The sequence below is a fragment of the Aphis gossypii genome, chromosome 1 (assembly GCF_020184175.1).
Source record: "Aphis gossypii isolate Hap1 chromosome 1, ASM2018417v2, whole genome shotgun sequence".
Taxonomy (NCBI): Eukaryota; Metazoa; Arthropoda; class Insecta; order Hemiptera; family Aphididae; genus Aphis; species Aphis gossypii.
Genome location: NC_065530.1, coordinates 25,556,166 through 25,573,212, shown reverse-complemented (window position 1 = coordinate 25,573,212; position 17,047 = coordinate 25,556,166). Strand labels below are relative to the sequence as shown.

The 17,047-nt window shown below is 27.0% G+C and overlaps 1 protein-coding gene across 1 annotated transcript; it reads left to right on the top strand.

Moving 5' to 3' along the window:
* Positions 1 to 730: 730 nt before the first annotated feature.
* Positions 731 to 3,067, top strand: LOC126549397 (uncharacterized). Its single transcript, XM_050198476.1, has one exon. The coding sequence runs from the start codon at positions 731 to 733 to the stop codon at positions 3,065 to 3,067; it is 2,337 nt and encodes a 778-aa protein (XP_050054433.1).
* The last annotated feature ends 13,980 nt before the right edge of the window (positions 3,068 to 17,047 follow it).

Sequence of the window (17,047 nt, the reverse complement as noted above, 5' to 3'; positions counted from 1 at the left end):
TCTCATAATTTGAATTTTATTAAACAATAATTAAATAGAAATGATTGCATAATTTAAAAAATATATTTTCTTAGATGTAAGCAATAATATTTTATTCTTAGTATTAGATTATGAATGGCGTTCACAATCAATTATGTGTGTGTGTGTTGGTGTATAATTTTTTTTTTTTAATACGTTTTATATAAGTAAATATATTAATTACTCTGAAGGATCTTTGTTATTACAAGTTTAATCTATTTTGTACTGACAAAAGTAGGACTTTAACGGAACCAGTTTTCAACAAAATCGATTTTGTTTTGTTTATTATTCAAGTATGAATAACTGTATATACTTAAAACTGTCACAAAATATTTATTATTGAATTTTTTATTATTATATCTATTATATAAAAATAAGTCCGGTTTTCCTCCCTGACGCTATAACTCCAGAACGCACGAACCGATTTCCACGGTTTTGCATTCGTTGGAAGGTCTTGGGCTCCGTGAGGTTTATAGCAAAGAAAATTCTGGAAAATTCAGGAAAAATTCAACAGAAAAGTGGGGAAATCGTTTTTCACATACAGCGCCATCTATTATACATAGCATGTACTTCAAACCAATAGCAACGGTGCGTGATAAAGTGTGTGACAGATAGTCATTATTCTCTGCTCAGTTAATTTCATTTAAGCTCAGTGTAAATTATGTGGATCGTGCATTTGAAGTTAAATTCAACACTCTGTCCATAGTCCAAAATGCCTAGAGAACGACGTGCGAACATCGGCATTGCGTCGGAAAATGTGAATGACGAAATCAGCAACTTCCAAATGGGCAGATACGTCAGTACTAATGAAGCACTGTGGCGATTATTGTCATTTCAAATTCATGAAAGATATCCCACAGTTGTACATTTAGCAGTGCATTTGGAAAATGGCCAAAGAGTTTACTTCACTGAGGCTAATGCGGCACAACGAGCTGAGAGACCACCATCGACAACATTGACTAGCTTCTTTGCAATGTGTGAAGCAGATCCATTCGCAGCGACGCTGATGTACGTTGAAATGCCCAAGTATTACACTTGGAATCAATCAACAAAGAAATTCCAACGTCGCAAACAAGGAACCCCAGTTCCAGACTGGCCACAGGTGTTTTCAACTGATGCACTAGGTCGTATGTACACTGTTCATCCTAGAAACGATGAATGTTTTTATTTGCGACTGCTGTTAGTAAATGTACGTGGACCGAAATCATTTGCGCATTTGAAAACTGTGAATGGCCACCAATGCCAAACATATCGAGAAGCATGTCAACTATTGGGTTTGCTGGAGAATGATTCTCATTGGGATTTAACACTTGCAGATTCAGTTGTTTCATCAAATGCGTACCAAATACGAACGCTGTTCGCAATTATCATCACCACATGTTTTCCTTCACAACCAATTCAGTTATGGAACAAATACAAAGACGCCATATGTGAAGATATCTTGCATCGCTTGCGTATTCAAACGAATAATCCTGACATCCAAATAACCGATGAAATCTACAATGAAGGATTGATTCTGATTGAGGATCAATGCTTGACTATTGCAAACAAGCTACTGATTGAAGTAGGAATGATTGCGCCAAATCGATCGATGCACGATGCATTCAACCAAGAATTAAATCGAGAGCTGCAATACAATGTTGATACATTGCAGGAATTCGTTAGAAATAATGTTCCGTTGCTGAATGAACAGCAAAAACAAGTATACAAAACATTAATGCAAGCGGTGGACAATAATACTGGTGGTCTATTCTTCCTGGATGCACCTGGAGGAACAGGGAAAACATTTGTCATTTCATTGATTTTGGCCACTATTCGATCAAGATGTGACATAGCTTTGGCGTTAGCATCATCTGGAATTGCGGGGACTCTTCTAGATGGCGGTCGTACTGCACATTCTGCGCTTAAGTTGCCACTCAATTTAAACACAATTGATACTCCAACGTGCAATATTTCCCGATCCAGTGCAATGGGAAAATTGTTAATGCAATGCAAGCTCATTGTTTGGGATGAGTGCACAATGGCACATAAGAAATCACTTGAAGCACTTAACTTCACACTGAAGGATCTTCGGAGAAATAACAACATCTTTGGCGGCTTGATGATATTGTTGGCAGGCGATTTCAGGCAGACGTTGCCAGTAGTTCCCCGTGGAACGCCTGCAGATGAATTGAATGCTTGCCTAAAGGCATCACCTTTATGGAATAACGTAAAAACATTATCGCTAACCACTAATATGAGAGTTCAACTTCAAAATGATCAAAGTGCTGCACAATTTTCCAAACAATTGTTAGATCTTGGAAATGGAAAAGTCCCAGTTGATGCGACATCTGGATTAATTACTCTTACCAACGACTTTTGCCGATTTGTAGACACTCAATTAGTTCTTATTGAAAATGTTTTCCCAAACATTAGTGAGAATTATAAGAATTATGCTTGGTTAAGTCAACGAGCAATTCTTGCAGCAAAGAATAATGATGTCCACGCACTGAATTTCACCATTCAATCAAAAATTGCTGGCGATTTGGTGACATACAAATCCGTTGATTCAATAACAAATCCCGATGATGTAGTAAATTATCCAACGGAGTTTTTGAACTCTCTGGAGATACCAGGATTTCCACCACATAACTTGCAACTGAAAGTTGGTACAGTTATTTTGATACTGCGTAATTTGAATCCACCGCGACTTTGCAACGGTACTCGACTTTCGGTAAAGAGACTTATGCCGAATTTAATTGAGGCAACCATTATTAACGGAAAGTACGCAGGTGAAAATGTATGTATTCCTCGAATACCAATGATTCCGACTGATCTTCCGTTTGACTTCAAACGATTGCAATTCCCAGTTCGCCTTGCGTTCGCAATGACAATTAATAAGTCGCAAGGCCAATCGCTTAGTGTTTGCGGGATAAATTTGGAAAATCATTGTTTTTCACATGGACAGTTATACGTTGCGTGTTCACGAGTTGGGAAACCATCCGCTTTGTTTGTGTTAACGTCAGACCAAAAAACAAAAAATGTGGTTTACCAAAGAGCACTACAATGAAACAATTAAATAACACTTCATTTTAGTAGGTAATTGAAATGAATTTATTACTGTTGTGAAATGAAATAAATATTTTCCTTTTCAAATATATAACAAAAAAAATTTTTTTTCTTTATCTTTTAATCACCAAACGAAATGTTACATAAAACGAATCTGGTGGCGAAACGGAGTTCGCCGGGTCTGCTAGTTATATTTTAAAATATTTTGGCAATTTTTAAAAGTATACATAAGGTAAATATTTGAAATGTTTAAATTTCTTAATTTATATTTAATAAAATATGTGTACTGAAATGGTTGTAAGTATAACAGTTTGAACATATTTAATAGAAGTTTTCTAACACATTTTTTTCCACCAATCAAAAGATATACTTAGTAGTTATTTATTTATTTTTTCAAACATATAATTCTTCATTTAAAATCATTTTCAATGATTTTCTTTGATGAATATTCAATAATTTATCATTTAATTCAAATTTAAAACATTCATTAAAGTGCGCAAAGTTACTGGCTGATTTTTTTAAAATTAAATTTACTAATAAAATATGTAATTATATAGGTATGTAACTTTTTTAAAATAAATATAGTTAGTATTATTTTATTCACAATAAAATATTAAAATAACTTAATCATGACAATTTATTTTGGATTCTATAAAAACTATGTAATAAAATATTTTTCTTATAACATGAAATAGTAAGATAAAAATAACAACGTAAATATTGTAAATACAATATTTGATGGTTTTAAAAAAAATATATTTATTGTATAGTTTGTATAGTTTCTTATTTACATCTTCTTATGAATAGATACTAGACATTTACTTTATTATTATTTTATATTTAGCTTTGATATCTTTGCAATTATTAGTGTTTTTACATTATAACAGTATAATTTGTTGATACGAATATTAAGGTTTATTACTATGCAGTATGCATAGTATATAAATTATAAACTCGTAAGTTTCTAATTATTAAACTGTCAATAAATCAAACATAGTGCTTAAAAATAACTTTATGTTTTGGTTAAAAACCAATACATCTGTGTATGTATTAATTATATATTTTTATCGATATTCAGAACTACCACATAAAGCATATTACAAATTGTTTGTGGATATAAAATGGTTAGATTGTGTCATTTATTTAAAATACACATACTGATTGGTAACCTACTAACCTATTCAATTATCGATGTATGCATCACAATTTATCGCACATACGAGCAAAAGTTTAAAAAAAAACTGGAAGTAAATTTATTATAATTCTTTTAAAATTACACATAGTGTCTAAAAAAAAAAATAAAAATATATATTTTTTTTAATTGGAACAATATTGTAATTGTAATTTTATATTTCATAGAATTATATGTATTATATTTTTCTGAGAATAAAAATATTTAAATATCAAGCGAATTATTAACAATATATAAAGTAACTAGTTACTTAAAGTTTTTATGAGTTGTGTGGAATGGCACAGAAGTACGTTTTACAGAATTGGTTCACTACTTTACTAATCAAAGCACTTTTAAACGATAATAATAAATAAATAATTAACTACTCCTTCGAAGTTCGATCTGTATGCATTTAAATTCTCAGAAAAGTATTCTTCTTTGAAATATAAAATTATAACGATATAAAAAGTACCAAAAGTAATTATAACATTTTTTTTTTAATTTCGTTTTATAATGACTTAAAATCTAAGAATCTAGAAATCTAGAAATCTAGAAATCTTTAATTCTAAAAATACAAATACTTTTCAAGGATATTTGTTTATACACTTAAAAAAACCACCCTGTACAGTAAAATTATCAATTGATTAGTATAAATAATTTATATAATACTTTATGTAGGTGTATTTAATATATTATATATATATTAAAGAAACAAGACATATTACGTTTTTTTAAATGATGTTCTTTTTTTCATATACTATCTAATATTTAATATTTATAAAACTATAACGGCCTTTATAAAAAAGATACAATATTTAAAATAATGACATTTTTGGATTGAAAATCATATTTTTTATGTTAAACAAAAACATTTTGAATTTGATTTTTAAAAATTATAAAGGTGGATAATTGGGTACCACTATGCTATACAGTAGATTTCGAGTATATTATTGTAAAGGATGCGTTAAGTTTGCATTCAATTATATACAATAACATTATTCATGATTCTGAACGGAAATGGTTGGTTCATCAATACATTTCATGATATATTTTAGATATTAAATTTATTTACAATAATATTATTATTATGGTAGGATTATTTAATTTTTGCCAAAAATGTTACGTTTATTATTTTTGAGATTTTTTTTTGTTAATAAAATAGGTTAAGTCAGGTTAGGAGGAGGGAGGCCATACCTTGATAGAACCCAACTCGATATTATCTTATTGTGAATATATTTGAGTATGTCTCTACACCATTTTCGTTTCAAACTGCGCATTGGATTTCCAGGGAGAAAACTTGTTCATTATATTGTTAATATTTAGTTTTTATCATAATATATTTACTATAATACATTATATTGTTGATATTGAGTTTTGAGTCTATACCACTTTACAGTAGAACAGTGTAAATAATTAAATCGTTAAAAACAAAAAAAATAATCTACACGTTGAAACAGTTCACGGGGAATGGTGAACTACCAGTATTTATTTAAATTTATAACACTCAATGTTTTTAGTATTATATTTTCTTTTTATTTTACATGTTAGTTAAGATATATATATATATATACATTTTGGGTGAGAGGTTATCGTCGTCACTGCTTCGACTAGACTTGATTAAGAACGGCCCGGCGCGAGAGATGGTGCTTGGTGCGACCAGACGTGAGCGTATCCTATGTACAAAAGTAGGAAAATAGTTTACCTAGACAATCTGTGGGACGGCCCAACCACCATCACCAACAAAGTTGACATGTGTAAGGAGCTATTGTAATGATGAATTTTCAAGGTCTCAAGGTCAATCAAGGATGAAAAACTAGATACTTTAAAAAGGGCCTTTTTAGTGCAGCGTTGGTCGTTGACTGGCGTCTCCGGCAATCGATGGTGGTCGGAGTCGGAGTAGGTCTATTGGTCTTCAATCTTCCTATTGAACACTTGTAGGTGATGCCAATTTAGAAGAAGAAAATATAAGACTGACTAATCTAGTTTGTTCTAGTTCTAAATCAATTTCACACATATTTATAGCAAACTGTCGGCTCGAACAATCCCGTGTTTGATTTTCGGAATCAAATCTAATTATTGAAAACCACATCAGATTGCTCGCTTTTTGTATGTGTTGGTGTGGTTTTCCTTTGTCTTTAATTGGGTTTCTTTTGGTGGTCTTGATAAAGACTGTTTATCCTAAGAACGTGTGTGTATGGGTGTGACAAAATAATTCAAACCGTTATTTTGTCGTTTGATATTTATTTTCATCCAAATTAAAATTCAATATATCTATAAAAAAAATCATTGTATTAATTATTTCTTTTAGATTTTAATTCACATTTTAACTGTTTACGAAAAAAAATGTATTAAAATTTTAAATCTTAGCAATAAAAGTATTTATTTTTATATTTTTATACAGATATGAGAACGACCCATGAAGAATTCAATTAATTTTTCAAGAATTTTGAAACAAGGAAAAATGTTTATTGATATTTATGGAAAAAAACAAAAAGTATATAATAATAACCTATATACAACTAATAATATAATAGCTTTAAAAGCGTAAAAAATGTTGAAATTTATACTATTTAATAATTTAAAGTATCTAGGGTCATTTATTTTTGAATTACAATAAAATAATAAAAAATATTTGAGTAGAAATATTTATTTTACGAATAAATATCAAAGTCGTAAAAATTTGAACTTCAAACACTTATAAAAATTGATCTGACTTTTCGATAGATTTTTTTTTTAATATTGGTTGAAAAACTTTTGAAGAATCTTGTGTTGAATTTTAAAATATTAAGTATGAATATTAAACATTGTGTATATTTTTAACTATAAAATATTTTTTCTGATTATTAAAAAAATACTGGAAATTTTTTCCCAGAATAAATCCTTTTCTCCCATATAGTACCAACTAGATCCAATTTTCTACCAGAAAACACCCCCAAAGTTAAAATTGAACACTTTTACTGCTTTAAAAGATGATGACAGACAAAAAAAACAACACAGCATTGTAAAATCAATACATTCATCGCTCTACTGAGAATCTAAAAAACTTTTGTTATATGTTTGTTTAATCAAAATGTTGAAAATAATATATAGACAAAAATATAAATGTATAACAATACATAAAATGTTTGATTAAAGTAAGCAGGGAAATACTATTTTATCGCCACATTCTGTTTTAACTGCGTTATATTCTTTATTTAATGATAATAATATATAACGCTAAGCAATTATCATTATATGAAATCCATATAACTTATTTAAGTGTATTTATTCTGTCTATCTAATTTTCATTTTGATGCCTATTTATGTTATAAGTTTTAGAAGTTTTCAAAAAAAAACATTTGATGGGTTTTATTAATTTTATATTATTTTTATTTTATTTTATTTCATACTATGATATCAAGATAAATTTGATGTATTATAAACATAAAAAAAAATTAGGAATTATGAAATTTAATATGCATGCAACTTATATTTATTAAATTTTAATCAAATCGAAGACAAAGGTGTGTTTTTTATTTTGTAAATCCAAAATATTATAATATCACACGTATAAGTATCTCACAATGAAATATTAAATATTCACACATATTAATACTATATCAATAAAACTGTAAAAGTTGTAGAACAATATCAATCTTATAGGTTATCGAAAATATCTCAATATTTGAGTGTTTCATAAACTTCTTTTTCTTTGTTATTCTGAATAATTTTGGGTCACGAAAATGTTTGCAGTACAAGAAATTTATAAAAGTAACTAAGTATTATTTTGTGTTTAGAAAACAAATTAATTACTAGATTACTAAATTTTGTAACTACATCTTCTATTCTAATGAACTAACAAAATAATAGTTTCTTTAGATAATTATATTATTTTTTAATAATAAAATTAAATTTTCATAAATTGTAACATTATTTTCAATTTTTTAGTTATTATTAATTCATTTATATTATCTGCACCAGCTGTCAATGTATGACGTAGGAGTGATGTTTCACTGTTTGATAGTGAATATACAAAAATAAGTGTTATTATAAATTATGAATAAATCATTAAATGTATTTTATATATTTTAAATGTTGTTATACTTACTAATTTTTACAATAAATATATTTATTTTCATTTTTATTTTTTTTAATTAAAAATAAAAATAGTTGAAGATTTGTTCAACAGTTTATCAAAACTTATTGTGAAACTACAGTAGTGGATACAAATTTAAGTGATTTTTAAGTATAATATTATGCATAGTTAAATATAATATTTCAAAGATAAATTATATAAATAACTCAAAAAAATAAGATTTTTGTTATAAATAGAATATTTGAAAAATATATCCAAATCTAAGAATATTCTTCAATTGTATTTTGATAAAATAAACGTTAATCGTAGTCATGTTTTTTTCTTTTTTTGCAACAACATTATTTAGATAATATGCAATGTAATACAGAATATTATTTGATTACTTTATTATCTAAAAAAAAATTTTTTAAATATGTTTTTCATTCATATTTAAATTTATTATACAATTATCAATAGTAAAAATAGGTATTACGTTATATTTTATAATAACATAATATACCATTACTCGTTACGATAATTTTCTGTTTTTTAAGTAATCGTATTTTTAAACTGTTCACCTCTAAAACAACTATAGTCATCTCATAAAAAATATTTTATATAGTATATGTATAAATATGGCGTAAAAAATATTTATTATCTCATTATGTTAGTTGTTATTGAAATAGATTAATCGATTGGCTGTAATGTTATTTTTTCTCAAAGTTTATTAATTTTGTTTTCTTTTTTTCTAAAAAAAAAAAGGTCTGATCGTGTCAAGCAAAACGTCCCATATGGTAATACGTATCAGAGAAAAAAACCTGTAGTTTTTCCTTCATTTTTTAGAGAGCCTTATCCTAATTAGTTTAATGTCCCATACCACAGTATCCCATAATATATTTTCTATTACAGTATCCAAGTTGAGGTTCATGAATTTTTCAGGACAACAGTTTTTACACTCTGGTGAGTTAGCACCCTTTCTTTTATTTCTTGGGCGTATATATATTTTTTAATGAGGGTATAGGTAGATAATTACTTTTTCAGTAATAACACAATATTTTACATGATTTTATTAATTGAGCTATTTTAAAATTACTATAATATCTGAAAAGTCAAAGACATTTAATGTTTTAGTGGTTATTTATATTTTAAGTATAAACTACTATGATACTTAATTATATTATTGTTATAATATACTTCAAAAACATATTTATTATGAAAAACACAAAAATAATGAACTCAAACAATACCAACATATGTCTTTTGTGAGTCCATTTAAGTTGTTGAGATATTATGCACTAATTGTACTATAAGCAATAGTTTTGTTTGTATTTGTATAGAATAAATAATGTTTATTATACATGTTTTAACACATCAACTATAAATATTATTGAATACATTAAAAATATGTTTGGATATATTAACTTATAATTAGTAATATCAATCAAACTTTTTAATAATTATTTCCGTTTTTCTCTTTTTTTTAAAAAAAATAAGAATTAAAATATATTCCTTATAATACCATAAAACATTAATAAATGTACATGATATAATTAAGAACAATTCATTTATAATTTGTATTTTTGTTGTGTGCCAAAAATGTTATTTTATATCTGTTATAAGACACGTGCACTAAAAATATAAATATTTTATTTTTATTTTATAACTAAACATTAAATAAACCTTTGAAGTTTTTTCAAACATCATAAATAAGTTGATTCTCATATTTCAGGTAAAAATATCTATTTCTTTTTATGTATATTTTTGATTTGTTTTTTTGTTAGAATAACTAAGGCATAAGTAAAATATTAATTATAGAAAGTTTTAATTATGTCTGTATCATACGCTGCATATTTTAAGCAATACAACTTGTTATCTTTCTTCAAAATATATTAATATTGATATACATTTAGAATAAAAATGAAGTATAAATAAATATCTTAGTAATAAGAATTTATACACCTAATTCTTACACAATTAAAAAGAAGTATTTTTAACGAGACAACCGAACAAAATCCAGTGTCTCAGTACCGGTGTTTTTCTTAGAATTTTAATATTAATATAATTATATTTTAATTGGTTTAAATCATTAGAAGTGTAGGTAATTCAAAGAAAATATAAAAATATAAATTTAATATCATAAATTTGATTTTATGAATTACTATGCTATGCGTTAACAGCTTTTATTGTCTTCATGATATAAGTTATTATGGTAAAATTTTGATAAATTATTACTGACATTCGAAAATAATATGAGTTTCCAAGTTTTATGATCGGGTTGTTCAAAAACGTGTACTCAAGGCTTGATTTCTTTTTTTATTTACAATCGATTCCTTATTATTATCTAACCTCAGTAATAATGGGGAAAGTTTTTACTTAATCGTTAACCCCGGTGTTGGCCGTCGACTAGTTCTGTTTTGTTTTTTTTTTCCACTTTTTTCGTATACAATTTTATTGATTTCCGTGTCAATGTGTTTTGGAAAACTTCCAGTTGGATAAAATAACAAAACGATTGCATCATTGGACAAGTCACATGCACGTATATATTATACATACCATTATACGTGACGCACTTGTATATTGATCTATGAACTTGCATAGTATTGCATGGATGGGATATTACAAATTTTGGTTACTTGCGTAAAAAACATTCAAAATTTTCGTATGTTTATCGCTGTGCATGCTAGCAACAGATAATAATGATTATTCGTTTTTCGTTTTTCTCTAAAAGATAGTAGATAATTTTAGTATATAATATTATGCATTACTGACTGTTAGGGGATACTGGAAATTTGAATCATGTGCATTGTTTTTATTCGTTTTATAAACGGGATTATAGTTTAGTTTATTTTTGTAACCGATGGTTTTATCTTTGGCTGACATGTTTCGTACTTGAAATAAAATCTTCTTATTTTATACCAAATATATTCAACAAAAATCTAAAACCGATGCGATTTTAATTCTTTGTTATTATGTGAATCGTATGTTTATTTAATATCTATCGTCATAAACATATGCTTTATTGGTTATTATATAAGTAAAATATTGATAGAATATAGTTATGATAATAAGTGAACAAATTATTAAAAAACATAATACAAAAACATTTAAAGATGAAAATAATTATGCGAATTCACTTGCTAATTGGAATTCAAGCTTTCATTAAAATCTATAAATAACCATTCGCCATTAAAAAAATGATTGAATCTGGCTTATCATCACGGAAACGTGGATAAACGTTAGTCTGCAGTTCCGATCACTTTTACACTTTTCGCTGTCGCTTCATCTTTGTGCACAGACTTCTGAAAATGTCTAGAGAATACCTACTACTGTACAAGAGGATATTTGCCTGTAAAAAACATCACGCGCGTAATACGATTACCGATGCAAAGATATTTGCAAAACGCACATCATTTCACAATAATATATACACTATTTGGGCTCGTATTTCAATTCCTTGACAAAATACACAAAACCGTCAGATTTATGGGAGTAATGTCGATCACTTTATTAGAGTCCCAGAGGCAGATAGGTATTTTAGGTGGAAAGTTTCCACCAGTATAAAAAATATACAGACTTGTGGTTTTTATCAAATGTTTGAATATAACATATAACATTAGAGTATCCTTCCTACACGCGTATTTATAAATACTATACTATTGTCATTGAAAATTAAGGTAAAAAAAAAAAAAAATTTTACAAGATGAAAATATCGGTATATAAACTACGTATAATAATAGGGCTTATAGAATATGTAAATAAAATATAGTTGCCACAAATAAAAAATAGCAATGATTACTCAAATTTTCATAATATAATAAATTATCAGAAGTAATTTAATATAATATTTTTTAGTTGTATTATAATAATAATAGCAAAATTATAAAAAAAATATTGTCGATTTTTCCACGGTCCCAGTTACAAACAAACCTTCTTGTGGCACCTAATAATTGCGTATGAGTGCTTTTCATACGAAATAATAAGTATTTTCAATTACATCATCGTCGTACAAACAGTAATATTTCTTTATTACCATCACTATTCACTCGTATAATATAATATAGTGCGTACCAGCAACTCAACTTTGTGCACCGGACGGTATAGTAGTGAGTAAAATAGGGTCATGACGTCTACGGTTTCGTAAATCCTATACACAACTCACTGCCCTAACAACACCATCCCAAAGCGGAAAGTGTGTTGGGCTTACATTGTTTTTGACCGCGTTGTTCACAATTATATTTTTAGCTAAACGGGTCGTCCAAAATTCTCGCCGAATGAAAAATGAACCGGACTGTTGTACGTCATCGACCACCGGCGTAGACACAAACGATAGCACGGCACGGCCAATGCGGTGATTAATCGCGGGTACGTTTCTACATGCAACGTTCCGTTACCACTTTTGTCTTCCATACCGCTCCCCACCGACCGCCAGCACCGCCTTTGCGCACCGCCGAAGATTTATCGGCGTTTTCAACGGTGCGAGTATTCCACCACGCGACGGCAAAGGGGGTATGACCGGCACACAGCCCGCCGGGCCTGCGATCGAGCCCTCCACGCCCATGGATTTCATGGTCCACGTGTTTTTCGATTCGGACATAATCGGCCGGAAGTCGGTCGGTCGGTGCCGAATCATGCGAAAGCCCATTGTTTCTTAAGTGTACCGCTGATGGACTTGTCGAGTACCTATACAGCTACTGGGTGTTAGCACCCTCCTCATCCACCCACTTCCACCGCCACCGACCATATTCCGCTAAACTCTAACCGTCGCACACCATCTAAATGTTTTTCTGCTGTTGTTTTGTACGCAAACAGCAATAGCAACATCAACGGCACTCGATCGACCGACTAATACAAATGCGTTTCACGGATTCAATCTAACAGCTGTACAACTTGTTCCCTCCGGTGACGATGACGTGTCGGAAACCGAATAACACGCAAAGGGTTATTATGGAAATGTTTAACGTCGCCGATATTTCGCGATTAAATAACTTGCACCGGAGTTATAACAATACTGGTGACAACTGTTTTTCAATTCAAAACCGGGCACTGAACACAGATTTCATTTATAATAATTATTTACTCTTTTTTAACGTCGTATTTTTATAAGTACTTAACATCATTCTATAATGTACGTTTTGTAAACATTATTAAATTTTGTTTTATCCCATTATTTTAATGATGACATAGATTGAACTTGCCACAGTTACTTTATTATAACAATTTTCTATATTTTTATTTTCAAAAAATGTATATTTTGTTGTTTATAAATTATGTATTGCAGTTATGTGCAATTATAAAATATATTTGAACAATAATAAAAAAACAAAATAAATTTTCCATTTTTAATTATTCTTTTTTAAAACTATTGTAGCAAACATTTAAATGCTTAAAAAATACACAATTTTTACACAGAATATTTTTAGAAACTTATGAATCTTATTCCATTTAATTGTAAATAAATTGAATTATTCAAATAACCTACACAAAAATATGTAGATAATTTACTTACATATATTATATATAATAAAAATTAAGCGATGTAATCGAATAGGTAACGTAAAATATTAAAAAATCAATTATTGTAACTGCAATAGTTTTTTTTTTTTTTTTTCAATAAATAGCTTGTGTTATAAAAATATTATATTAACTGTTAAACCACTAAAAAATCTGTATGTATAAATAAAAATATAATGGGATTTCATTCTAAAAATAACTATTACACATTCAAGAGTTGTAGAAAAATTTTACTTGAAAACCAGCCGAAATTCTCTGGCTCCATCTCGCCGGATTTCCGGAAATGAACGTGGACATTTTGTCCTTCGAACCGGAAGCGTCCGATTCGTAAACTCTGGGAAAATGTCTATACCATCCTTTTCAAATATTTAAGCTCCTTATACCACTTGCGCACAAACGTCAATACTTGAATCCAAAACCTGTATCAACTTTCAGACGTTTACGGTCCACTCGTTATTCAATATTGAATGCATCGATTTTTGTAACACGTGTACATAACCAATAATTTCCAAACGAAATTCATTTCTATGAGTAATGTTATTAATAAAAAATAAATATTGGTTATCAATAGTAAGTATACTAAAAAGAAAAAAATATAAATTTAAAACTATAAGTTACAGTAAATTTAGTATAAGTTCTTTAAATTGTAATTACAATTTTTAAAACATATTTATCATATTATGTTGTCAATTTTTTCATTTATAAAAATAATTATACAACTGATAAATAAGATTTTATAACAAAGAACTGTATTAATTTCTTTTAACTTCAGTTATAATATTGTAATAGATAAGATATGACATTGAATTACAAGGTTTAAAGTACTACTTTGACTAGACTTGAATATTCTTGAAACTTTTTGAGCAAAATAATATGTTCTTTTTAATAATTAAAATAAAAATAAATAAAATACAATATAATTTGCTAGTATTTGTATATTTAATGAAATGTGTTAAATTTTGAACTTCAAATGTTAATACAAAAGTTTGTACCTTGTGTATCTTAAACAGTTTTGAACGACTATTATAAAAAAGTATGAGGAACCTTGTATTAAATTTTCAAAATTTTCAACAAGTAGACAAATTAATGTCAATGTTAAAAAAAACAACAAGTAAAAAGGTAAGTAATTTTGTTACTGTACAGTAAATGTAATATCCTTTGTCAAAAAGTCAGTGTAACGTAATTTGAATTAAATAATTAGTTATTGCATTTATAAAACGATTCTAAGCAAATGTGGGTCAATCAGCCTATAATTTTAAGAATATTTTACTACATATTTAAAGTGTTATATGATAATAAATTCGTAGAATAAATAGCTAAAAATTAATCTTAATGTCAATCAAATTATAATTATTGTACATAAAAGCAAAAAGTTTCAAGTCTCTATATATATTTTTAAAGTTTCATAAAAAAATAACATTTGTATATTACTTCATCACATTTTAATTTAAATTGACTATACTAAAAATTAGTCCAAATATTTTTAAAATGTCATTGTATGTAAGGAATATAAATTTAAGTAATAGTGGAATATTCCATGATTTCAAGATTTGAACTTTTGCAATCCCTCATAAAATACTTGTGTGGCTTTACACTAAACTTTTTTTTTGAGAGGTAATAGTAAGCAAAACTTATGAGAAATTGTAAATTACATTTGAAAGCCCTACACGTAAAATAAAAAATGTATTCATTTTTACCTACTAAGTAATTTGCAAATTGTCAAGATTTTTTAAAAATATAAACGCTTAAAAAACAATCATGGTAATGTATATTTTAAATTTAAAAATAGTTTAAGAATAACTTATGACAAGATTTTCTTTTAACTTACAAAAATTTTACAAGTAAAAAAAAAAAAAAAAAAATATAAATAATAATAATATAAACAAATAATTGCAGCTTTGTTATACATAATATATCGAATGTGTCACTGTTACGGATGTGTTAAATTTGAATTCAATTTTAAAAAAAAAATAATTTTGAACAGAGACGATCAGTCAGTCTGTATCACAAGGTATACTTCATGGTCTGTTTTTTGACGTAGCTATGTATACTCATTAATTTATTCTTGTAATAGCTTGTATGTTTAGGTAAATTTTTTTTTGTTAAAAAAAAAAATTTCATTTATTGCCATATTAATATTTAAATATCATAGTAATATATAATGTTTATACCATAAAATATCAACTTAAATGATTCAAAAAGTAATATTATTTTTGTGTGAACACTATAAAACAGTCTAAATAGATTCATAGTATAATATCTCAAAATAAATCAAAAATGTTATTTCATATAGTAAAATACAAACCTAATAATATAATTTATATGAAAGTCTTAAAGTCACTCAAAATATTTTTTAATTTTAACAAAATAGGTAACTAATACCATTGTTTATCTTTAATATACGTAATTTTGTTCAAATTTCTATAAAAAATAAATTTGTTTGTATATTTTTTTAATTGTTTAATTCCAGTATGAGATAATTATAAAGAATATTATATTACATTATCAAACCTCAATTTTAAAAATTAAAAATATTATATTATATTTTTTTCTACAAAATACTTGTTGTTTTCATAAAATTTCAATCTTTAAATAGGTACGTATAAAAAAAAAATTGTGCTTTAATAGTTTTTATTGTATGTGTTTTATAGATATAAGAATAACTTATAACGGATTTTTTTATTAAGTTTTCATGTATAATATACCCAATTTATACAGAAATCTTTTTTTTGTAGAAATATCCCTTTTTTGTGATTTTTTTTCTGAATAATTTTTAACGTACTCAGAAATGGTGATCTCAAAACACCAATAAGATCCAGTATAATGCCAGGAAAAACCCTCAATGTTGAAAATTAAAACCTTTATACTACTCAATAGGAACGTCAAATAAAAAAACTTAGCTACATAATTGTAAAACTAATACCATTTTTTTACCCAGAATATAAAAATTATAAATTTAATTTGTTGTTTATTTTAATTTTTAATTTTTTAAATTAAGTCATGTTTCAATCAACAAATCTGAATTGAGAGATCTATTAATAACTTTGATGCTTAATAATTCAAGATTATGAAAATAAATCGTAACTATAAGATTTATTTTTAAATTACTCTATCCAAAAAAATAAAATATTATTGTAAATTTATGAATTTTTAAGCAACTTTATATTTTTAACTCCCTCAATATATTTTAAATAAATAATATATATGTATATAATCACTAAATGTTTTTCATTATTGTAAGCTAT

Excerpts from the sequence above, each read along its gene's own strand:
- LOC126549397 (XM_050198476.1), top strand. The coding sequence starts at position 731 with ATGCCTAGAGAACGACGTGCGAACATCGGCATTGCGTCGGAAAATGTG.